We start from the raw sequence: 27,059 nt of genomic DNA, 5'->3' as shown, positions 1-27,059 counted from the left end.
GTATCATCATTTGATGATTTGTATTCCTCCATCGTCTTGGTTGGCTTTCAACCTCTTAATGACGACTTTTGTAGTCGTGCCACGAAATATAGTAGACTTTACCTGGTTTTTCAATGGACAAAGGTCGACATTTCGATGATATCATCAAAGGGAACGGAAACGAGATACTTCTAATACAAAAATGCGTCTCTTACGAATTTGAAAAAGCAAAGCTGCAGTAATTGCTATTATTTTCACCGGCCACTTGGCCTCGTATCCGCCGCTCCGTACACGTGAAATTACATTCCTCATGCCTAATTACCTTATGGAATATTACGGCCGCTTCTAGCTTCTTGTCGGTGGGTGAATGTTGAAATTGATTGCGGAATGTCGGTCAGATGAGGAAAAAAGAAGACGTTTCCAAAAGGTCCGAAACTCAAGCTCAAAGAACCGAAACGCAACATGAAAGTCGCTTAATTGAGTTACACGCAAGTGTAAAGATTCTCACGAATCGGCTGAAATTAGTTAATGCGTTCTTTAACAAATTGAAAATTTGACGTAATTACTCTATTATCTTCTTCCGCTGTTTGTTTATAAATAACATTTATCATTATCGTCCGAATGATCTACTCGAAAGCTTCCAAATAATTTACATTTTTGATATGGCCTTCTTCCTTTGTTTCCAGCGCTTATTTTTTATAGGCACATCGTCATTTAGCGAACTGCGCCGTTGTGCTTCTTATTTGATAAGGATCAATGTTGCCATCAGTCTTCCTTAAATATCTCTCATTTTTTAAGCCCACACAGCTTTCGGTGATGGTCGCTCCTTTTCGTCCTTTTTTTCCTCTCGAGATCCTACGCAAACCCGGCCCCAATTGACCAGATGTAACCTCGTTATCTATTCATATTTGTATGGGTTTTGGAAAGGTTGCCCGCGAGTCGGGAATTTTCTAGCTCAACCATCCGTTCCATTGCATCTCCTTTTTGTGGCCGAACCATAAATATTTATTTCCTTATTGTGCTCAGTTTAGCCGGTGCTTGTCTATCCGTCAAGTGATGCTCGGATAAGCGGAAAAAATCATACAGAAGTTTATGTGTATTCCGTCATTGTTTCGTAATAGTCGAACGGGAAAAAACGCACGTTAAAAATGTCGATTTCGAATTTCATTTCGAGGCTCTTTGCTCGAAAGCTCCGCTACACTTGGTCACATCGGCGTCGTTCTCTATCGGCCAATTAAGTAATAACCATAACAAGTCGGGCAGATTTTTAAGGTAATTAATTAAGCCCGAACTCGGCATAATTAAGATTAACTGCTTGCGATATTAATACATTTTAGAATTTGGTTTTTTATTCGCGATCGTTCTCTGCCCGTCTCTCGTATGGTAACTTGCCCTGGAATTTTCATCAACAGATAAATTTCGTTTTATGACAGGAACTAATATCGTAAACATCAAGCGAAATTTACGAGAAAGTTTTCGATGTTATGGATCGTAAAAAAATGCTTTTCGGGAATATTTTCGAATCTCATATTGATTGGATCCATAAAACTAGCCCGAGACAAATTATTCGTCGCTCGCACCTCCCGCCCTACCGATTTGACCACAATCGACCGGAGGCAATTCGACCGACACGGATGGACATGACACTCGGCCCGGTAATCGTTTCTAATGGCAAGCTATCCGAGTAATTAAAACTTGGGCCGTTTTGCCGGGAATCGATTTGTCCTTTACCCACATAAACGATGGCCAAAAGAAACCCACGGCGGGTACCCAAGTAGCACTCAATTATCGTTAACATTGATTCGTTACCTTACCACCTATCCTAACGCGAAATATGACCCGAAGAACGTTAATGGCAGAATCTTAGGGCATTTCCATCTATTTTATGGGCCACTTTTTCGCGTCCGAGTGCCCATTTAATGGCTTTCGTTAATTATTTTCAGCGGGACATTCGGCCATAAATATCGTTACGCCAATTTCGCTATATAAGATGGGCACCCACGCAATATATCGAACGCTCTATGTAACGTGCGTAAAATATCGGGATGCTCTTTTGGGCTCGAATAAATAATCCATGGATATAGAGTCTTAACCGAAATTGCCCGTTGTAAAAAAAAATCAATTAGAAGGCCTTAATGATGAGAACAGCGCCCGCAGGAACCCATTCCTATTTGGCACGAAAAATAGTGATTAAATCCTCTAATGTGGCTTACGCAATAGGCCCGTTAGGTTCCTTTGTGTGACTTGAGAGATAAATTTGGAGGCGAACCTGAAAAGATTTCTATCAATTTGAGACGGTTCTGTACGACGAAGGTGCCATTTTACCTAGCGGTACTGTATATATTCGAGCGCGAGTGTTAGAGAAAGGTAATTGCACCGGCGAACACATAGTTTATTACCAATTTATTTCTTGATCCATTAATGAGGATAAATCATAAAGGTCGTTAAGATCTGGTCAAGATTTATCTATTTGGCCGAAGACGTATGTGCCGCTCCGAAATTCGACAGCTCGGACGATCGCTAATAAACTCACTCGATCAGGTGGCCAACCCGAAAATGAACGCTTAATTACGATATTTAGAAGAACAGTTGCGATGGGACCTTTATGGCCGGCAATAAACCTGAACTCTGTATGTATCTAGCTACTATGTAACTAACCGATACACTTTCTTGTGTGTGAGAAGCACTAAAACGCGAGACGATGAAGAAACAGTTCCTACTGAAAAAAACGCGAACAATAAATTGAATAGAAGATTTATTCTCTGCCGTATCTGTGCTGTCTTCTGTCTCTTTCCGCTTTATTTCGTGGCTAGTTATGCTCAATTTCGTTCTCTATCTGTCTGTAATAATCAATTACAGCCGGCGGAGCGACCGCAAAGCAGATAAGCTTGCGAATTTTCAATTTGGCATTTTACCACTTAATTCACCTTCGTTGCACCTCCTCCGGTTCGAGCGCCAAAAATTTATATTTATTATTGTTATTTGTTATACTTCGATATACCGAACGTGCAATAAATCAAAATCGGCACTCTGCAGGAACACATGACGAAATGCGCAGCCGACGGACGATATGGATGTGCAAAAACCGCATCGAACAAAAGTAAAATGTCAAACATGTGATTCGATATCGGCCGTACGAACTCGTAATCGAGAAAGGTCGGCTTACGTGGCGGCGACCCTCGAGGTACGTACATAGGTACTTTCGAACGAGTGTCCGAGCAAGAAATAAATACTTATACGGACAAATTGATTGACGGCTGACCGGATTTGCGTACATAGCCACGATGGCAGTTTAAGCTTTCTTTTTCGTTACTCAAGAATAGACCCGCAATTAATTCACCAAATTGAATGAGTGTCATAGAGGGCAATTTGCATTTGAAAATTGGCATTAAATTTGTTCGTTTTCGTCTGATCTAAACGGAGCCAATGTACGGGGGAACAAAAAAGTGTGCGCGCCCTACGCGAGAGCAGCTCGTTCCAGAAACGGGACCATTTGCAAAAACGTGCGAACATAACGCTTCATCAATCATACAGGGTGTCCGGCAAGTCGATACAATAATTTTAGGGGGTGATATATTACGTGATTCTGAATCGATTTAACCAAACATACCTATATACCAAGTGTTACAGTTTTTAATATTTTTTAATTTAACCGAGCTCTTTCACAATTGTTGGAGGGTAGAAGAACACCAAGCCTTTTAATCACTAAAACGTACTAAACTTTTTTATTGCCTATAGATAATTGTTTAAATTATTTAAAGGGTAAAATCTAAAATGGCGTCGTTACCTACTTAGAACTACATAAACATGATCTTCCGAGCTTGTAATAAAGCGAAAAGCCAAATTCAAACATGGATTTAGTTTAAACGCTTAGGTGTAGGTTTATTCGAATTTCTTAAAAACTTCCTTAGGCAATAGTCTTTCAGTCATGCTGAAAAGATTCTTAAGAAAGGTTTTAAAAATGAGAAAAATTTACTTTTTATGTACCCGAGCAGCGCATTCACCAAAACGTTATCTACCAAAAATGATCATTTTGGAAGAATTTGTATTTGATGACATCATCAAGTATTCAGGTGAAACAATTCTCACCGAATAAAAAAAAACATCAGAATTCGAAATATATCTAGAAAAACTCAAGAGGAAGGCGAAAGAAAACAAAAAGAAAGTGATAGTTACGGGAGACTTCAAAGCTAAAAATTTAATGTGGAACTCAGTTAAAACAGGGGAAAGAGGGAGAATGATGGAAGAATTTATGGAGGAGACGGATATGGTAGTATGCAACGAAGGAAACAAACCGACATTTGAAACAGCTAGAGCAAGATCAATAATAGATATAACTATGCAACCAAATAGTGGAAAATGTAAAGTGAAAAACTGGACGGTGGGGGAGGATGAAAATCTGAGCGACCACAATAATATACAGGGTGTCCGGCAAGTCGATACAATAACTTTAGGGGGTGATAAAAACAATTGTTTTACCTGAATACTTGATAATGTCATCAAATACAAATTCTTCCAAAATGATTATTTTTAGTAGATAACGTTTTGGTGAATGCGCTGCTCGGGTACATAAAAAGTAAATTTTTCTCATTTTTAAAACCTTTCTTAAGAATCTTTTCAGCATGACTGAAAGACTATTGCCTAAGGAAGTTTTTAAGAAATTCGAATAAACCTACACCTAAGCGTTTAAACTAAATCCATGTTTGAATTTGGCTTTTCGCTTTATTACAAGCTCGGAAGATCATGTTTATGTAGTTCTAAGTAGGTAACGACGCCATTTTAGATTTTACCCTTTAAATAATTTAAACAATTATCTATAGGCAATAAAAAAGTTTAGTACGTTTTAGTGATTAAAAGGCTTGGTGTTCTTCTACCCTCCAACAATTGTGAAAGAGCTCGGTTAAATTAAAAAATATTAAAAACTGTAACACTTGGTATATAGGTATGTTTGGTTAAATCGATTCAGAATCACGTAATATATCACCCCCTAAAATTATTGTATCGACTTGCCGGACACCCTGTATACCAAATCGTTAAGTCCGAACCTGGAAAACAGTTGTTTGTTAAAAAAAATATAATAATAAACTAATTTTCAACACCAAAAAGTGTGCGGACCATTTAACGCTAATTAGATTATAACAATTGCAAAAATGAATTAATATTTTGCTGGGCCGCCGTTGGCTTCCAGTACTGCTACTGACCTATTATCCGTTGAAAATACCAAATTTTTGCTGACATCAAACGAGATCTGAGACCATTCTCGAGACGAAGCCTCCTTCAGATCGTTCTCATTGCGCATTACTCTTTTACGGATGCGGCGCTCCAATTCATCCCGTAAACGGTCGATGGGGTTTAAATCGGGAGGAGATTGAGGCTGTTTTGGGACATTCCACATTAGCCATTCCGTTACAATCACGGACGTGTGTTTGGGGGTCGTTGTCCTGTTGGAAGTACCAGGCGCCGGAAAGACCCAATTTCTTTGCCGACTGTTTTAGATCGCCTTCCAGTAGGTCGAGATAAACAAATCTGTCCATTGTTGTATTCGCAAATACCAGATTTCCCACCCCAGCCGCCGACACACAACCCCAAACTATCACCGAGCTTCCTCCGTGCTTTACGGTCGGAATCAAGTTCTTTGGCTGTAGCTCCTGATGAAGAGTTTTCGCCACATATTTTGTCTTTCGTCACAGCCGGACAAATTGAACTTGCTCTCACCGCTATATCAGATATTACTCCGAAAAATGGTTGTTTCGTCTAGGTGCTGAGTAGCAAAGTCTTTCCCTCGTCGACGTCGCCAATAAATGGTTGCTTCCTGGAACTCTGCCACGAAATCCTCTTTGGCGAAGAACAACTCGCGCCCTTTCTGGATGAACTGCAATGCTGAGATCTCTTCCCAAGGTATTCTGCCTTTCTTCGCAGTTGCCTTAGGATTTTACAACGGTAAACGTTCAATATAACGCTTTATGGTGATTTTAGGTGGCCGACCACTCCTACGCTTACTCAGAAAAGGTTTCGTTACAGAAAGGTTTTGTGATGCCCTTTGGATGCTTGACATTGCACGACCAACAATGTTAGTAATCACGTTCAAGGTATGTCCCTCATCCTCATTTTTCAGCCTTACGATTTGCTCACGTGTTTCCCAAGAAGTCTCCTTGGACTTAGGGCTCGTACTTGAGAAAAACAACTTTAACGCTGACTTGTTAACAACTTGATCGCTTTAGATTCTAGTCGAAGAACAACTGCAGAAGAAAATCCGTCTTTAACGTGCCGCCGCAAGTTTCGCGATGGGAAAACGTCATCTGTACGCGTACTTCTTTGCGTTTAGAACGAAAATTTTCGTGGTTCCTGTTAATTAATCAAAAATTTGAGGGTATTAATGTTGCCACTTTGCTGACAGTTTTCACGACCAATCACGATGATTTGTAATAGGTGTACAAAAAGAAACTGAGCAATGAACTTATATGCAATAAAAAAACATCTTAGACACGTTCAATTCGCCTGCAATTGTAAGCAGGTGTTGTTTATCTATGGCTTTTTATATGATAAAAGTTTCAGTTGCTCAGGAGCTGTAGTTCAGTGAAAAAAAAGAAAATGGAGACATGGATATTTCCAAGCAACATTTGAGAATATCAATGTTGTTCTGTTTTAAACTGAAAAAAAATGCTGCTGAAACAACAGAAATGGTTAATTCGGCTTGGGGAGACAATTCTGTTGGTGCTTCAACTGTTAGGAGATGGTTGAAGAGGTTTCGTGAGGAAAATTTTTGTCTTGAGGACGATCCACGTGCGGGTGTCGAAAAAAAGTTTCAAGACGAAGAACTGCAAACTTTACTGGATGAAAATCCATGCCAAACTGAAAAACAGCCCGCAGAGCAGTTAGGAGTAACTCAACAAGCAGTTTCAGTTCGATCGCATGGAATGGGAAAAATTCAAAAAGCAGGAAAATGGGTTCCTCATGAGCTAACCGAAGACAATAAAAATCGAAGAGTTGACATCTGCATGAACTTGCTTTCTCGGTATAAAAGAAAGAATTTTCTGCATAATATCATTACGGGAGATGAAAAGTGGATTTTGTATGATAATCCTAAGCGCAGAAAAACATGGGTTGACCCAGGCCAGCCATCCACATCAGTTGCAAAACCAAACATTCGTGCCAAGAAACTCTTACTGTGCGTCCAGTAGGATTGTAAAGGAGTCATTTACTATGAGCTTCTGGAACCCGGTCAAACTGTTACAGCTGACCGTTATCAGGCCCAAATGATCAAATTAAGCGATGCTCTGGAGGAAAAAAGACCATTCACGGGGCAAGGAAGTCGGAAAGTGATATTGCTGCATGATAATGCTCGTCCGCATACGGCTAAACCGACCCAGGACCTCATCTTCTCGTTAAGCTGGGAGATGCTCCAGCATGCGGCGTATTCTCCAGACTTGGCTCCTTCCGACTTCCACTTGTTCGGATCCGTGCAGTTTCATTTAGCTGACCAACGTTGAAGATATTCGAAAATGGCTCGATAACTATTTTTCGTCGAAACCGCTGCGCTTCTATCACGAGGGCATCCATCATCTACCCAGTAAATGGTAAAAGACCATATAGACAGTTATGGAAATTATTTTGATTACTAACATTTTCAATAACTATGTTTTTAATGAAGCTTAATTTCGCCAAAAAATGATCAGTTTCTTTTTGTACAGCTATTAGTTTTGCTTGTGGTTCCTTCGGGTGGAAAAGCAGTTTTCGTGCAGCGCGCGCATGCGGTTTTGTTCCACTGTATGTCTATCGCCATTGGGGCCGTGCGATAGAAACGTTGTTCGCTCGCACCTTCGCCCACACAAAAGGAAAAAATTAACTACTAAATTCTCTTAAAATCGTCGGTAATTTTTTTAAGGCTCGTCCGCGAATCGCCATTAAATCCGAACGAAAGTGGCTTTGCGTCAGTAAAAATCTCTCCCATATTGGCTGGGTGAAAGCCGAAAAATGGATGCAATGAAAATGTGACGTCTGAAAAACTGCTTTGTTCCTTATATGCATGCCGACCTCAAAATTATTTTCGTATTTTTACCGAAAATAAAATGAGAAAATAAAACGTCGGTAATGCGTTAATCCGACCCGCGAGTTAACCTTTATTTATCACCGAATTTCTTTCAGGCTCGGAATGTGAAAGAGAACAAAATACGAGCCGGGCAAATCCCAAAAATTATCCAGACAAACTGCATTTCACGATTTTAATTCACTTTAAGTCTGAAATATTTCTCAAATCACTTCTGTAGACGTCCTTGTTCGTTATTTTTCTTATTCTCGCTCGCGCATTATAATTTCACGTGTGGGTGACACAGAATATAGAAGCAGGTTTTAAATGCATTATCTTATTCATTATTTTTAATGGTTTATCTCCGACATTTGCATATTCATTATTCCGTATAATTTAATAATGTTCTTCATTATTAGCATCCTTTTACACCTCAGGAAATTAGCATTCTATTAGATAAAAATTAATGAGGGAAAATTATTATTATTGGCGACGACTGGAAACAGCTCTGCACCCATTCTGAATGCTTTTTACGGTCGGTGGGTGCACACGGGCCTTCGGTCTTTCTACCCATTTTCCACCCACCACCTTGAACACGTTTCATATTAAGTTGTTTTCAGCTATTGGAACTAAATAGGATTAGAGTGCGATATCAAATGCGGTATCAAACGCTCCGATTGTAGAGCAGTCGTGCTGCAACAGGAAAGACTCTGAGAGGTGGTGGAACTCGGAGGTGACGCGACCCTTGGATATGTCGGAGTGTGAACCTTAAAAAGTGAAGAGTTCGTTGTGCCTCGCTCCATATGCTCTGGGATTGAGTTGCGAAACACAACAAATGTACCGAATGACATAACGGATTGACTGTGCGTCACGCACATGACCGCTGGTATCAACGTGGCGTTTGACCCTGCGAATGACGGAAAAAATCACGTGTGAATAGCACAAAATGACGTTGTTAATTGGGCTGCGAGTATGACACGGTGGGTTGCATGCGAACCGGTCAGATATGTGAAATATATTAACAGCTCGAGCTCGCACTGACTACCGTAATAAGGCACCGCCACTGGAGGTTGCGGGCGATGCACAAAATTTTCCGCAACTACTTTCATCTAAGGGGTGTTCGTTCTAGACTTGCAGATTTTCGGACGAATTTAATGTGGCACTAATCGATTTACGTTTTCAGTAAAATACCAGACAGTCGCGTGCCGTGTCCAATTCTTTTAGGACATTCCCTCCAGCGCGCTAAGTCACCTACATCCCGAGGAACGACCTGCGAATGCGTTATTAACTCTACCGTTCAACCGCTCTTTATCGAAAGAGCTCATCTGAGCAATGCTGAGGCCCATTCTCCGAGCTCCCTCGGCAACTAGCCCGCGGTTGAAAGTTAACGACGTATCAATGTTTTGGCCCACAATTATCACGGTGAAAACAAAGTGTTTGTCCTTGCACATGGAAAAAAATCACGTGCGAATTATACAATTAACGCACGAAGAAAAAGAGCAAAAGTAAGAGTGTAAAAGCGCAAAATGACGTTGTTAATTGGGCTGCGAGTATGACACGGTGGGTTACATGCGAACCGGTCAGATATGTGACATATTTTAACCGCCCGAGCTGGCACTGACAACCGTAATAAGGACGTTAATAGACCCGGTGGACTCACTTCCAAGACGCTGCTCTGCCCATTTCGACGGCTTTTAATATCTATTTTATGACCGAACCATTGTGTTTAAATCGCTTTTCTTAATTATTTCCTCTGAAATTGAAATACACCGGCGAAACTATGGATGGCACGCCGAAGGCGCGATGCGTCCATAAACGAATAACCCCCGAACAGAAAAAAGGTTTTAAACCGGAACTTTAACATACGCATCGATTTCCAACGTTAAGTACCCATTTTCCACCTCTCCCGATAGAATCCGAATGACGTGTTTTTCGAATGGGGTCCTGCCATCGGCTTTCCTCGAATGTAGTCATTATTGACAACCTAAAGCCGCACCCACTATCGCGATACATTATTCAACGCGTATCGATTTCAAAATGTTCCCAACTAAGATTTCGACGATACGCCATTTCCGGATCCGGAAATTTCTCGTTCTCCTTATAGTTTTAAGATACCGCCGGGTTACCGGTGCGTTAATGAGGCTTTTCGAGAGTTTTCACATCCGCACGCCGCTGGTTTTAGCCTCGTTCGGGTTCCAGTTTTTTTAAAGCGGTTACTCGACATCTCCGCCATGCCCAAACCAAAGAACCGCTTCCGATATCAGCGGCTGCAAGATTCACTTGCGATATCGATTGCTTTTTTCGAAACTGCACCGTAAAAAGAGAAAGTGCACTTGCATTTTAAACGTGGAGAAAGTCCCGACCGTTAATTGAAATCTACTGGTTTGATTATTTTGGAAATCGTGCCTGTTAAGTAATGATGGAAACCGGAGTGAGGATCGGCCGTGCGTCGAATATACGACTCGAGACTGGGGCTATCCCACGGTTGATTCTCGCCTTATTGTCGATTCGATTCGATTTTTGATACACAGGGTCGCCCATAAAGTACACGCGCCTGTTACTCATTTGAATAACACACGCGCTTAGTAATTACCCACGAATCGATTTGAATTTTTAATCGATCTCGACAGTTCACAATGTCTCGAAGAACTAACGGTTGGCGTGCGTATCGCTTAAAAATATAAGTCGATAAATCCATGACATAATTGACCGAGATTATCGTAATTTGTAATTAGGCTGTGCGCGCATCTCGACCATATAGGTAGGTAATCGCCGTTCATAGAGGGCCAATTTGCGACACGCGAACATAAAACTTATAGGTCTAAGGTTGAGCTTGGATGTAGAACGGTTGAGCAGCCGACCATCCATCGGAATTTTGAATTTCTATATTTACGTTATTGGTTAAGTGACGTGTCCCCCGGTGTTGCCACATTAGAGTCCGACGGCGAATTTGCTTTTTTCCGATACGATTTACGACCAACGGGGAATAATGAAAATTTACGGCATCCAATGAGAGCGCGCCGCTGCATCTCGAAATTATCTATATGTCACCGGCATCGGCATAGAATACGAAATAATAGAATGACCGCTATCGGGGTCGTAATTATTTCAAAACGCTTCGAATACTGGTTAATTTGTTTCTCATTATATTAAATAAACCTATAGAGAGGAGCAAGTTGTATCCTCTACACATAACGAACGCTCGACTTCCTGCTACACGACTTTCTAGAGTTCGAAAAGATTGCAGTTATTTGCCGGTCGTAAGTGATGTTTTACTCTTTTCCGTCTCGTGTATTATGGCAGAATCTCTCTTCTATAGACTGGAAGCTGCTTATTACGGCCGCGTTACGTTTATACCTGCTCTAACTAGAATAGAGTTCCACCGTACGTTTTAAAAAGATTCCGGTCGAATAGGCTTCGGAAGCGTTCCACGCCGAGCCCGTAGGTCTTTGATATGTTCCACGTAGTCGCGAACACAAACGAGTAGACCTAACCTCACTTAAATGCGACTCCGTTTGCCTTGTTAATAGATTGAAATGTTCTCGTTGCTAAAAATGGCGTTCACGTTCGGGCAAACACCCTTTATCGAAACGGACCGTTCGTGAACGAAGAACTGGCCTTTGACATTCGACCCTTCCTTTTCGGAATTTATTGCAAAAGGGGTGAGTAGATAAATAAATAAATTAGATTTATTAACGTTTCGGCGCACGGTAACTTCGAAGATATCTCGTGTGTTTTCAATAGATTCGTTGCTTCGCGGACACATGAAAGTTCGACTAAACGTGCGACGCCGCTGGGCGAGTGCCCTCATCCACGAGGCGCCTTTTCACCGAAGAACTGCGAATTTCTCGGATTAATATTCGGGAAAGAAAACTACTTTTAAGAGGGGAACGAACCACGTCCACGAACGTCACCTCGATAAAATCGACGTATAGACGCGAAGTCGGTTAAATTAAGGCAAATATGCGCATCCGATCTTTATTTTATTTACATACATAAAAATGCTTTTAAGCAACTTATTTATCTAGGAACAATTCTCACAGATTCGGCATTTGAAGATGCTTAGTGTCCCTGGTACCCTTTTCACGGTATTTGCTTAGGCATATCGAGTTTTACCTGCCTAACCTTACAAAACACATAAAGGAATTTTATAGCCTTTTCGAGCTTCCTTTTAACTAGCTATTAAAATTGAATGTGATGCACGCACTTTGTTTGGACTTTCGTCTTTTTTCTCAGAGAAAGCCTTTGTTTTTACAAGGCAATTGTCCGATGAAAGCTCTTAAGCGCACCATCATGACGTAGGCATAGCCATAGTCGTTAATAACGAGGAAATTAATAACTGATTTATCTGAGGAGAAACTATGCAACAGAATCTGCCATCTCATAATAATTACTGGGATTCTCGCAGAACTCGTTGAGAATTATCGTTGTGTAATAGCCGCGATGGCAATGAAACAGCCGCGGCTTATATGCACTTTCTCTGAATCTAGGAAACGGTCTGAGGTGGAAATTTATTACGCTCACTTTTAACCTGCATTCGGACGCGAAAAATCCAAATTGGAAACCGACCGGTCGACGTGCAGAATGGAGGAATGTCTCAACATTTATCTAAAGTTAATAACTTCCTTTTGCTCACCCTTAACTCGAATCTATCACTGATTTTTTACAGGCGTCACGACAATTTGTTTCGTCGGAGCCGCGGGCCGTAGACGAACAGGTTGCCGTATGGCGGAGCTTTCTTGCTATACAATGCGGAAACTGGGAAGATAAACCCCCTTTTCTCGAATATTTTCAACTTTGACGGTCGTATCGGCCATTCAAACTAGAATCCTAAGACAACTTACCTTTAAAATGCATCTTCCTTCCGCTTCATTTTCCGCCACACTCACATTGTAAAAACTTTGATCGAATATCGGCTCGTTGTCATTGACGTCGTGAATAGTCACTAACACCGTGGCGGTAGATGACAACGACGGGAAACCGTTGTCGGTTGCCACTACCGTCAGTTGCGGCAGAGGCTCGGTCTCGCAATCGACATGCGCGCGCGTCGTTATGAGCCCGCTCCTGGCGTCGATCTGAAACCAGTTGATGTTGGCATTTGCCGGCTCCAAGAGGGAGTAAGTGACGACGCTGTTGTTCCCTTCGTCTTTGTCTGTGGCGAAGACTTGGACTACCGAAGTCCCGGGATCGGACACCTCCATGACGTTGGCGTCGTAGATGTCCTGTTCGAATTCCGGGGCGTTATCGTTGACGTCCGTCACCAGCAAGTTGATGGTTCTGGAAGCGTGCAGTGGAGGTGTCCCCGTGTCGGTTGCAATAACGTTCAAGGTGTAATTGGGCTGCAGCTCTCTATCCAGAGGCAGGGACACGATCACCAAGTAGATGATGTTGTCCCTGGTGGTCAGGCCGAAGTGTCCATCGCCACCACGCAGAGTCACGTTTACGTTCGAGTATTCGGTTTTCGAGTCGGGATCATGCACACTGATACGCGCCACGAACTCCCCGGGTTGCGCACTCTCGCTTATCTTGGGCGTGGCATCTTCACTCAGAAAGATCACGTTGATTGTGGGTTGATTATCGTTCACGTCGATCACTTTAATGGACACAAACGTCGTGGCCTCCAAAGGCTGCAGCCCGTGGTCCTTGGCCACTATCACTAATTCGTGCAGCTCCTTCGTTTCGAAGTCCAGTGCCTTATTTACAGCTACAATCCCCGATGAAGAATCAATGCGAAAAAGCATGTCTTTATCGCTTTGCCTTCTGTTTATCGAATACTCAATCTGAGCGTTATCGCCGGCGTCATCATCTGTGGCCAAGACTTGCAAGACACTGGCTCCGATAGTAGAGTTTTCCTGGATCGATGCGAAGTATCTCGATTGATTGAATATGGGGGGATTGTCGTTGACATCCTGTATGGTGATGTTCACCGTCATCTCCCCTCTCAAAGGGGGAGTCCCACCGTCCAAAGCCTCAATGACCAGGCTGTAATACTCGCAAGTCTCCCTATCCAGAAACCCATTTATCTGCAAATCTAAGTACAAAACCCCGTCGCGTTCCCTATGCGAAGATAACCTGAAGGTACTGTTGACGTTCCCAGAAATTATGTTATATCTTTGAGTATTGTATATATCCAAATCCAAGTCTCTTGCCGGAGGCAAGGTCCTCTTAACATCCCTCGGAGTATTCTCGGGAAACTCTATATTAACCAATTTCGAAGGAAAGACGGGGGAGTTATCGTTCTCATCCAGTATCTTGACCACCACCTTGACATTATCTCCGTTCATCGGTATGGCTACCAAAGAGTAACTCGCTCTAGTCTCCCTGTCCAAGGGAACCTTGGTCTTAATCTCGCCAGTTGTGTGGTCAATACTGAGGTCGGTGTCCACTGCAGCTCCCACCGGGACGATCAGATAAGGCGGACCACTACCGAGAGAGGCTCCGTCACCGATGAATCCTATTTTGGTGCCCACGGGTACTCCTTCGGATACCTCCAAGTCCCGCACGTGCTCCGCTGCTGCCGAGACCAGCAAGAGCAAGTTGGCCAGATGCAGGACCACCACCATGGTGTTGGAGGTGGACATGGTCAGCTGTCATCGAGCATCCTGAAAACGAATATGGATTGTAGAGATTTCGGAACGTGTCATCGGTGCAAAGCGAATCCAACAGAAGAGATAGTGAAAAAGATAAAGAAAGTATCACTATAAATCAGCCCAAAACGACTCTTAATATACGTTTAAAAACACGGTTATCGCGGATTTTAATGGCTTTTATTTCTTGGAAAACGTATTGGACGAATAGCTAATGCGTAATGAGTTTCTGAAAGTGGCGTGAACGCATCACCATAAATCAGCCGAAGACGGTTCAATTTTTCTAAGCGTTTCAGAGTGCTCGAGAACGTGAACGTTCACGAATCTCCACATTCAAAATTTCACCGCGTCAAAACTTGACATTTTTACAACGTTCAAGTGGAAATTGTCACTATAAATCAAAAAAAATTCTTTTTCTCCGAAAACGCCGTAATTAGAGCGTCTGTCAAGGCTCTAACGCCGTCCTGGCTACGTCCGTTACTAAGTGCGAGTCTCCATAATCGCGCTCATCACCGTAAATCAGGTCAAGGCGATTTTCTTTCGTGGATGGCGGCAACGAATTTTCCCCCAAAAACGTTTTCCGGAAAAGTGCCGAGATCGCGTTCTACCGCGTGTTTCATTCCCGTTTTATTAGCCCCGAAATATTCATTGGATTTGTGTGAGAACGGCCGATAGGATGGAAAGCAGATAATGAGCTGCCAATATAGAAATTATTCATATTAAAAATAAATTTAGGTACGAAATAATTGGCGGTCGCACACGAAAAGATGGTTCTCATTAATTTGACAAATGATAATTTATCGCCTAAGCTGTTGGTCGAACGAAGAATGGTCGCGGGTTCATCGAACGCGACCTTGACATTGGTTATGCAACACTCAGATGCAGTTTTAAATAAATAATTACTGTCACGACGGAATTGTGAGCTAATGAGAGACAAACAATCGACCAAGCGATGTGTTCGAAATCTAAGCGATATTTCCTTCGCAGAACTCCCCGAGAAGGGCACTTTTTCGTTCAAGAGTCGCCTCCGGTGCGTTGAGGCACTTACAAATGTTACTTAATCAAAACGCACTCCACTTTCGCCGCTGCCGAAAACGCTTCGGATCATAAAAAATAATTGCCGTTTTGTTGCGTGAGAACCGTGCGTTGCACGCCGCACGGCACTCATGCGGGTATGGGAGAGGGACGCTGCGCATTAGTCGTACGCACAGATGGTTTAATTGCTGCACAATTAAGTCAACAAAACTGGCAGTGACTTATCTAGGAAAGGCTCCTCACGAAGGCCACGGTTGTGCCCCCAATTTTCGCGATGTCCGAGAAGCATCGTGTGTACCTACGCACGGTGTATTGCCCTTGGGGAACGCGCGTAAATTCGGAATACCTTTTAGGTCGTTGCTTTGGGCCGGCTGCCTAGAATTGGGGAGAACAAAGGTGTCAAGTGCAAATGCAGTCAAAAATGCTTTAATATTAATGAAGTTGCACCGCAGCTTCGCCGCAATTTTCACAGGATTTTCAGCGAGGATTTCTTTCATCTATCAAATTTAATATTTCAACAATGCGATACTGATGGTTTCTCATTGTTACCCTGAACTAATCACTGGCGAATTACGGCGGTAATTTGCACTTGCGCAATTATCACGATAATTTCCCGGATCGTTGCAGCCATAGTTCGTAACTAACTGAAATATGAAATCTTGCGACCGCATTCTTCAAGGATGTACGTTCTCGTCCAAGTTAATTTGCGTTCGTGCAAACTTCCCAAAATTTCGTCGCACTTATCGTATTGGCCCCTTTTTGGCGGCGCCTACACAGACGGTAGTGGAGGACCCACTCTCCCTGGGTCCAAATACGCTTCGATGGTTACCATTGATCGGGAAGTAACGCCGAGTAAAAAAGTTCTCAAACTGATCTTAAAAGAGAGTCTTCAAATTTGTAAATAGACGCGACTAATCTCACTTTAGAGACAAAAACTGGAAATGCCGCTTGAAGATTGAAAAATTGTCCTGTTTGCGCTGATGGCTGGAGATGGGCTAGAGGCAAAAAGAGAATTCTTTAAAAGGCAAAAAGGCTCAAAATTTAATTACACGAATGCTGAGGAGCTGTCTCTCCGGGCTATGGCATTTCAACAATGTGGCCTCTTTGGGAGCTTCGCTGTCAAAGCGACACCCACTTCTTCACCTAGTTTTTTCGTCAAAATAAACCCCGGATGCAATGGAGCTTATACGTCTAAAATATTATCGGCGAGCAGAGCTGGTTCCCGGCCATACCTGCAAGAAGAGAGACTCTCCGGCAGCCAGCGGTCCCAACCGAGCAGCACAGTTTAATCCAAAATATTGGGCGGTGCACTTCACAGAACCAAAAGAGACATACATGTACCGCACTGAGATCACTCAACCAACATCGTATCAAGTCCTAGTTAGGGGTAAAGTGGGTGGAATAACACAAGAACCGAACGCAACCGTTCTTCGCGGCGATGCAGTACCTGTTCCTCAGGTTCTTAAGATGGACTAAACGAGATGGAGCCGCAAGAGTGGTGCCCCCTCCCGCATTCCTTTGCGCCCCCCTGCCCCACCTGTCGTCTTCGTGGTACCCGTGGACCGCGTTAGGCACGCAGGTATAAGTCGGGTCCGTACGCGGCAAGTTTGAAACGACGAACCGCTCATTGTTTGGCCCGAGGAAATGTACCATTGTCTTCTCTATTTCGGTGGTGGTGAATCTTGCGCGCAAATTGGTTGTTTGGGCAATTCTCCCATTTGATTGTCGGCTTTCGCCCATTGTTCCAGGGCGCTTTAAATGGTAAAGAGCACGTCGAACATGGCACATGCGTTCGGGCGCGAAGCTCTCGGAGAGTTATACTGGCGATTGGCCTAGAAACCCGTTGGGCATATTCTTGCGGGGAAATGTTTTATGCGTAAGTGCAACGAAAATTATCGATATTTATTGGAAAATTAGCACCGGAATACTCGTCGTTACACGTATTGTATTTGAAGTTGTCTCATCGTCTGGCCAAACCATAATATTTCAGCATAGCAATACTACGCTCATGAACAAATGCACTTGTATAAATTATGGCGTGACTCGGACGTCACTGGATTTACGTTTTACGAAGTGATACATCTAACTCGTCACACAGAAATGAAAAACCCTACCTGCACCGCCACTGTAGGCCTCGGGCGATGCTCAAATTTCTCCACAATTGCTCCTACATAAAAAGTATTTTTCCGCGAAAAACCCAGGGACGTACTAACATTTATTTTAAAATTACAAATTTTTGTATGTTATATTTGTTCAGTCGATAGCCCAGCAACTGAAAGAGGTAGATCGTATGCAGGCATGTGCACATACATTCGTTTGAGTGTCTCCTCAACATTTACTACAAACATATCTTTTATTCGGAAAATCGTCAAAGCACTGGAAAGCATTCTCTGACGTGTACCTTATACGTTCTCATATTAGTCTTACTCGAACCGCGTACAAAGCTACTTAATACCAATGTCAATTTAAATGGAGTCCTTATGAATATTCCTGCGTATTTCAGTGGGTACCCATCAGGCGAGTAGTCCGCGAATAGACAACACAATGGTTCTGTTCTGTAGGCCAAACAATGAACGGTCTGCCTTTTTCAAGTCACCGCTCTTTGGCCATTCCGATTCGATGCAAAATCGGACGAACGCGCTTTAATTTATCGACCAAATTGGGAAAAAAATCTTCTCGGGATCCCGGCAAAAAAAGAAAAAAACAAAAACAAAAAGCACAGAAGCAAACAGGGACGCAGTTTGTCTCGATTTTGGATGCTGATTTCACGACTTTAGAGAGCAAACACAATGAGGACGAAGGGAGGAGATCCACTTGAAAGATATATCATATATCATTAAATGTACAAAAATCAAAATACACTTATTCCATTTTTCCTCTTTATTCTCTTTGAGAACAATGCTGACACCTACGTAGAGTTTATTTAAAATTAAAATTGAGGATAAAATTCGCCCTTTACTAAGGGCAGATACTAACACCCTTGTTGACATTTTGGTGACATAAAACCCTTGGAAAAGTTAGTAAAAAACGACCATTAACAATTATCTAAAATGGGGAAGAAAGTGAATATGTAAAATATGTGAAACGCTGTGAAAATCATCAATCGCTGAGAAACAACATTTCATATAAGTCATGCCATCGTTCTAAAAAGTTAATTTTAGGTACAGCATTGATAGTTGATTATTGCAACTAATTTAAATCTACATTCACCTTTAGAACCCGAAATGGTACTATCGATTGAGTAATATCTTCTTTGAAAGGATTATCATGTCATTTTCTTCCAATTTTAGATACGTTGAAATACGATGATATGTATGTTGAAAATAATTGAAATTTTTTGAATATTTTTATTTTTATGGAATGACTACCAAATAAACTTGATAAAAATGGGCAGCCCTAAATGCGACGATGCCAAAAATTAAAAGTGGAAAGGAGTTACACAATAGTCATATCAAACATCATTGTAATTTGCCCACCCCATACCTACTTTAAAATTTATGGATTAGGTTGGTATATCCCTTATTTGGTGAAATTAAAAACCAAATAAAAATTAAAAAATCTTTGAAATGGGACTTATTGTGCCATTTGCTATTCTAAAGTTGAATGCACCCACTGCGAAAGAAGTTGTTGTCGGTGAATCTGTGTTTAATACTAAAATGTGTCCCTCGTTAAAACAGAATCGACGTGTCGCGACAATTTCTAATATTCTGATGGTTGTTCAGAAGCTGTCGAGTGTGAAATTTTCGATGGTACATCCTGTATATGTGTATTGGCTTCGAATGTGTGTTCACATTTCCGTTTCTATCATCTGAAATTAAAGGAAATGAGTTTGAATAAAAAAGCCCGGCTGACACTATTCGGAACGGTCGTTTCTATTGATTATTTAAAAAACTATAAATTATATTTTTTATTGTGCCCTTGCTCTGAAAAATAGAAAAATTGATTCAGTATGCCATCGCTTGTGACATCACTTCGTCTTGGCCTGAATAGTGGCGCCATCAAAACACCGTGCACAGCACTAGTTGCTAAACAGCGAGAGATTAGTTCCATCGATCAATGCTTGATTTGGCTACCTCTCCCTAGATGGCGCGACAGAAAACGACAGTGAAATACCAAACAAGGTCACATAGAGATAGCACCATACAAAGGTAGGTTACTGGCGTAGTCTCTCATAATTTTTTTTTTCTTTGCTCCCCATAATTTTTCCCATGGGCGAGACGCTGTTGTTCCAAATATATTTTATTGTTAGTCCTGAGCGTCGATTTTAAAAACAAGCAATTATCTTATCTGCTGCTGTTGCTAACGATACAGATAGGTATCGTTCCATTCAATTCTGTTACCATCATTGTAAGCCTGTTAGCATATGCATACATATCTGTATTTGTACTAGGAAATTCTCTATTTTTAATATTCCTAAGTATACAGAGTGTTCCTAAAATAACTGTACAATGCTCAACCAAAAATTCCTGAACCAAATGTAAGGTGTTCTAACGTTCTTTTATAGGCAAACTTACCTACATTCAATGTGGCTTTGTTTTCCCGTCACAGGGAGTCACAATTTTTGAACTCATAGTTTTTCTGGAATAATGACGAAACGCTTTTGTCGATTTTCATTCATATCTGAATTAACTATTACTATATAAATTTGCGTATTTTGACCTGAGCGAGATATTTTTTAATATATAAAAAACTGACTTGATTGTGAAACTTTTTTGTTTTTTGGAAAATTTTTGCCAGGCATACAATTTCTCTATAAAAAAATTATTGATAGTATTGAGTTATTTTGTGCAGGTTTATGCAAAGGATATTAATGGCTAAAAGAAAAGAAGAGAAATTCCGTTTTCCCTTGACTACTAACTCTTCTTTTGGGCATCTTTGTACGTTAGAATCTCGTCTAACCTCAGTTACATTGTGCGAGATTGTTTTCGGTTTGATCACTTGGTAGTACACAGTTGACATTTGAAACGCAAGAAAATTGCATTTTATTTGCTAAATTATAATTTAAAATCTTGGACCTACACATTGTATGTTGATCGTGGATATGCGTAAAGATATAGATAAAGAAAGAAACTAAACCGTAACAAAAACCATTTAAAACGGGATCATTAGACTTGTAAAACGGACTGTTGTGTACTTAATATATATAAATATATATGTATATACAGGGTGGTCCAATAAGATTACGGCTTTATTAATGGTTTTGATGAAAATTTGTTTTTACACTTATATGTACGACCTTATAAGGCACATTTTAAAAATATTGTCATTTATACGGGGTGCGCAAAAAAAAGACAACGTTTTATTAAATCTAACACCTTATATTTTTTTTTATATTTGAAATTAGAAGGAACAAATAATAGAAGTTTGTATAACACTCAATAAGTCTAAAACAAATACTTCTTGAGCAAATTAATGAAATGCAAAAATGGAAGGGTCAAGAAAAAACAAATTCTGCGAGAAATGAATGAGTTAATTATCGTTTTTTGACCGATACATCTTAACAACAGATACTTCTTCAAGTAGAAAATAGTTCTCTTGAAATTTTATACACAGGGTGAGCAAAAGTATTGATTACATCTTACTCACGATTTATAATATCTTGCTTATTTCAAATGAAATGTATACCTTTTTATGTATCCGTTTGTATCACTATTTAATACCCTTTCAAGGGATACCAATATGTCCTATACCCATCTATAACCGTTTCTCATAAAATAAAATTTTATTTCATTTTAAATAACAAGTACTACAAAAACAAAAACATTTTACAATTTTTCAAAATATACATTCGAAATAACCATTATTTTGGATGCAAAGTTCAATGCGTTTTCGAAAAGACAATTTAACTTTTAATAATGTTTCTGGTGTGATTTTTCTAAAAGCATTCCGAATTCGAATTTTCATATTCTCTATCGTTGTCGGTGGTTCTTGGTAAACTATATCTTTAATGTATCCCCACAGAAAAAAATCCATGCAAGTAAGATCGGATGATCTTGCTGGCCGCAGCTGAGGTCCTCCTCGTCCAATCCATTTTTGAGGAAATAAATTATTAAGAACGTTTCTCACATTTCGATGAAAATGTGCGGGAGCCCCATCTAATTGGAACCACATCTTCTTTTTTATGATTAATGGTACTCCTTCCAATAATTTTAGGAGTCTATTTTCAAGAAATTGTTTTGTTTTTGTAACCAAGGAAACGAATCCAAGACATACCCTGACAGTACTTGTTAAAAAATTGAAATTGCTTATAATGTCAGCCTCTCTTCAATGGCCACCTAGATCTCCGGATCTAAGTCCCTGCGACTTTTCCATTTAGGGACGCTAAAATTTCATGTATATGCTGTTTCTATTCAAAATGAAGACCACCTAAAAAATAGAATCTTGCAAGCAGTTGATGAAATTCGCAGTAATCCAATGATGTTGCGAATAATGAATTTTAATTTTTTCCGATATGTGAATTTCTGCACTCAAAAACGGGGTGGTCACGTTGAGCACTTATTAAATTAATTGTTTATTGAAATGTATGCTTTTATTTAATTCTGGAGGGTGTGCATTGACTGACATTATCAACAATTTTAATTTTTTTGCGTCTAATGGAGGCTCCATATCAAAATTCAATAAGAGATTTTAAAAAAGTTGCGTAGCTGACCGGGAATTTCATTAAAAAAAGCCAACCGTCTACATGAACGGATGAAAAAGTTCTGGTGTATTTAATATTCGACCTTGTAGCAATTGACCACTACCCCTGGTGGTTTTACCATAATAAGCCCCGTCGAATGTGCTCCGAGAAGCAGAAGGATTATACACCAAATTTCATAACAATCCATCTAGCCGTTTTCGACTTATCTGCAAAACTAAAAAAAAAAGTGAGACTCTAAGATCTTGTATCTCCAGAAGGAGACAATTTCGTATGTAAGTATATCACCATGAATCGATATATTTTTTACCAAGGAATATGTGGTTAAGTATTGACCCCCTCATTCTGGGACATCCTGTATATAGGGTCATTCACGGTGAGTGTCCTATTAAAAGTTTATTGGATTCTGATATAGCTAGAGATCTGAAATTTTGGATAATGATGTCATGGAGTTTGATCTGTTGAATCAAAATTGTCTGAACTCAATTCAGACTTATGGGAAAATTCCTAAGTTCTTTAACAACAATGGCTGAAAGGCGTATCATAAAATCGAGTAGAGTTCTCGACTAGATTCAAGGACCCGGGCTGTATGGTTTATTGCCCACACTTAGGGAACCCAGAATCTTCCCAAATACTCGACTCCAATGGGTGATAAGTGAAAGCCAACATCTGGTGGTTGCAACCAATTAAAATAAAAGATCAGTTGTCAGCAACTAAGGATTTACAAGGGTAAGGACCATTAAGATATAAAACTTGGGTTATCTGGGCAGTTCCCAAAAACCAACCAACGAGAGCAGTTCGTAAGATAACCCACTACAAACACTTGTATACATTAAAATTCACCGCAACTTGTGAAAACGAACATTTTGATGCTGCAACTCCAAGAAGTGAGGTACTCACAAAAAGGTGGTCATACTTGCACCGATTACATAACTAAATTAGTGTAAGACTTCAGTTGTAAATAAATCGATTAAAGGTTACTTCTCTAGTTAGTTCAGGTTAGTTCAACTTCAGTTCCCATCGGTCTGACAAAAACCGAAAGTGGTCCTTCGAATACTTTACAACCCCAGGAACCAGCAGCGGAAGCAGAACCCACTAATTGGCATCAATGTCCCATAGATTTACATAATCTATTGTGACAAAAATATTGGTATCGTTGCGACGTTGTCAGATCTATGTGTAACTGACAACAACTTTGTTATTTTAAACGGCACACCCTGTGTTTTATTACATTTTCGAATTTCCCGGAAGATTTAAACTCCAGTATATCTGTCATATGCCATAGCTGTGATGAACCGTTTTCGACATAAATGAATTTTTTTTGACTGATTTGGCAACAAACAGCTCTAAATTGAAAAGCGCATATCTTTTCAGCTACCACAGCTAAAGAGTTGAAATTTGAGCTACAGGCTTGTGGCATACTTTGTTTAGGTCAATGATTGAATTCATTTACCTAATCCTTCCGTACTAGTAATTGGTTCTCCTATAATAATGTCGACAGGTACTTTGTTTATAGGTATTTTGTCGCTGAGGTGGTTTGATCTCAAGCTTTAGCAAACCACCATTCATTATTGTATTTTTTTATATATTTAGAATAGTTAGTGTGTGTCATAGATTTAGATATATTCAGTTTTGTAAACAAACAAAGACTAGTTATCAATAAACTCTCTCGTCTTCAACATCTTTCAATATAAAAGATTTTCTCGTTCGTACGTATTATGACAATTGGTGACCCCGACGTGATTTCTTACCAAGTTCATCATTTACTTTATCAAACTGTTTCCCATTAATTAAATATGACTCGTTCTGGCCGTAATATGGATCGTGCGGAAGCTAGCGGTGAACCCCATAATGAAGTCAAGGACCGAATTTTCATAAGGACACCACCTTTTAGCCGATCAGACCCCGAATTATGGTTCGCTCAATTAGAACCCCACTTCATCATCAACGGAGTGCTCTTAGATGAAATGAGATTTCATACTACAATCGGAGTGATGGATACAGACAGTTTAATTTGTGTTAAAGACTTAGTAATTAATCCACCAACAACAAACAAATTTTAAACTCTTCGTCAGAAGATTTTGGACGTTCTTTCGGAATCTCAAGAAACTCTTCTCTCAACTTCGACTCGATGACAAAAAACCTTCGGTTTTCTTATTAGAAATGAAAATTTTAGGAGGTGAATCGTTACCCGAGGAGATTCTTAAATTCCTTTGGATACAGAGATTACCTCGTGATATGCAAGTAGCTCTTTCGACATGTTCTTTACCTTTAAAAAAAGTGGCAGATTTAGCTGATAAGATTGCAGAAGTGGAACTACAACAGAGCTGTCAAATCAATCAAGAAGCATGCTCTTGTAAATTAAAAGGTAATAGCACGAAATTACCTTCAGAAAACTACCAACACCTAGTTAGAGGCCTCGAAAGTTTGGAAAGACTAAGCAGATCACAGTCCCCTTTGAGAAAAGATAAACACCGACTCAATTCTCCAAAAATGAACATTCCTAAAAATTCCTTGTGCTGGTATCATCTAAATTTCCATGAGAAGGCTCGCAAATGTACACCTCCCTGCAATTTCAAGTCATTCGACGTAGAATCAAAAGATCGCCAAAGGAGTTCCACGACACATTTCAACAAGATGAGACTAGACAATAACATTGTTAGTAATCCTAGGTTAGTTATTAGAGACACTCTAACTGGAATTCGTTTCCTTATAGATACTGGTTCTGACGTTTCATCATTACCCAAATCATTCCAAATTCAGCAAAATCCAATTCAGTACACTTTATATGCAGCCAACAATACACGCATTCCTACCTTCGGTACCAAATCTCTTACAATTGATTTAGGCCTCGGAAGATCTTTTACGTGGAATTCGTCGTAATACGTACGTGGTTCGTACGTATTACGACAGGCTCTTATTAGTTATCTGTATCTTTTAATATTATACTTTTTTTGGATTTACATACAGGGCGTGGAAAAATTAGTGCGATATCAGAATATAAATATGAGCATTAAATGAGAATCTTAAATAGAATACCCTATATTTTAGGATGGCACCTGAAAGATCAATAAATTCTCTATCGAAAAGTGTTATACATTAATATAATTGTTTTCAGTTGTTTTTGAGATATTGGCAAATATTTTTTTATACATTTTTTATAAACATTTTCAGCAAAATCTCTAATTTTATTTATATTACGTAGATCTAGTTTATTATAAAGGATGTTACGATTTCGTTTATTTCACTTTGTTAACCCATAGCCCCCTCCTAACCGAATCAACCAATAAGTGGTGCCTTTTACTCTCAAAGATTCTAATATTTATTTCGAAAACGGTTCATCACAGCTATGCCATATGACAGATAAACTGGGGTTTAAATCTTTCGGGAAATTCTAAAATGCAATAAAATACAGGGTGCGCCATTTAAAATAACAAAGTTGTTGTCAGTTGCACATAGATCTGTCAACGTCGCAACGATACCAATATTTTGATTCAACAGATCGGACTCCGTTACATCAGTATCCAAAATTTCAGATCTCTAGCTATATTAGAACCCCGTAAACTTTTAATAGGACACTAGCCGTGAACGACCCTGTATATGTTATACAGTTAACCCCCTCCTATTAACAGGTGTAAGAATTTTACTATGTGATTTTTAGGTAACGAGTAAGACATATTTAATTTTTTTTAATAACTGATATGCCCTACAGGTTTAAGCGTTTCACGAAATCGCGATGGCTTAGTGGGCTAAGCGATAGCTTAAGTTGTTTTGGATGTTGCGGATCTGCGGTTCAAATCTGGCCACGTTCCCGTTTTTTTCTAATTTCATAATTATTACATGTAGTTTTTTTTTAATAGTTTTTAATATTATTACAACATATTATAAAATATCAACGGGAGGAAGGGTAGGGGGATGTTGGTTTACTATTTATGTGAAAAATTTTAAATTAAAAAAAATCGCCTTTCTAAAATAGAACACCCTATTACCCAATAGTTGTGCACTCATATTTAACAGTTTTCGAGATTTTTAATTTCAATTAATTCCACACGCTATTTATGGAAACGATATAGTATTTTAGTGAAGTTTCCATGGATCGTTATAGTCTAACATAAATATAAAACACCTTTCTAATTAAGTTTTCTTAAAACCATTATTAAATCGTAAATCGATCGTTCTGAGAACGGAGGAAAAGAGGGATGAATATTTTTGTTTCCAGTAGTGCTCTTGCAGAAATGTGTAACAAATGACCACCCTATTCGGTATATACAGTCGCTCAAAAAAGTATTCGTATAGCGGGAAAAAAATTCTGTGACCAATAATTTTCGACTGATTTTGTTCAAAATTTGTATAATGAAAAATCAATCCTAAACTCAGTTTAGGTGTTCGAGCAAGTTTTGATGTTTAAATTTTATTATTTTGCGTGAGAATCGTCACTTTCTGGCGAATTTAAAAAGCTGCAACTCCCTTATTTGTGGTCTGACTTTGATCAAATTTTCAGGATATACGTAGAAAAATCCCCTATACAGGATCATTAAAATCCTACTGAAAAATTTCCACCGCACAAGAAGTTTTCAAAATGGAGTTTCTTTTAAGACCATGAAAAGCACTCTAAAAATTTAATTTTCAAAACTTGCTCGAATACCTAAACTGAGTTTAGGATTGATTTTTCATTATACAAATTTTGAACAAAATCAGTCGAAAATTATGGGTCACAGAATTTTTTTCCCGCTGTACGAATACTTTTTTGAGCGACTGTATATTTAACCTATTAATCTACAAATCTCATAAAAAT

The 27,059-nt window shown here is 39.8% G+C and overlaps 1 protein-coding gene across 1 annotated transcript in view; it reads right to left on the bottom strand.

Moving 5' to 3' along the window:
- The window catches only part of ds (dachsous cadherin-related 1), a 91,309-nt gene extending 74,301 nt beyond the window's left edge, over positions 1–17,008 (bottom strand). Inside the window, exons 1-2 of the mRNA XM_066298068.1 lie at positions 16,860–17,008; positions 12,850–14,607 (exon numbers count right to left, since the gene is read on the bottom strand). Coding sequence (XP_066154165.1) covers positions 12,850–14,586 — 1,737 coding nt within the window. The 5' untranslated portion in view covers positions 14,587–14,607; positions 16,860–17,008. The remainder of the gene's footprint in view (positions 1–12,849; positions 14,608–16,859) is intronic.
- Positions 17,009–27,059: the final 10,051 nt, after the last annotated feature.

The sequence above is a fragment of the Euwallacea fornicatus genome, chromosome 30 (genome assembly GCF_040115645.1).
Source record: "Euwallacea fornicatus isolate EFF26 chromosome 30, ASM4011564v1, whole genome shotgun sequence".
Lineage (NCBI taxonomy): Eukaryota > Metazoa > Arthropoda > Insecta > Coleoptera > Curculionidae > Euwallacea > Euwallacea fornicatus.
The sequence above is the reverse complement of the archived record's forward strand: the minus strand, read 5'-3'. Positions and strand labels throughout refer to the sequence as shown.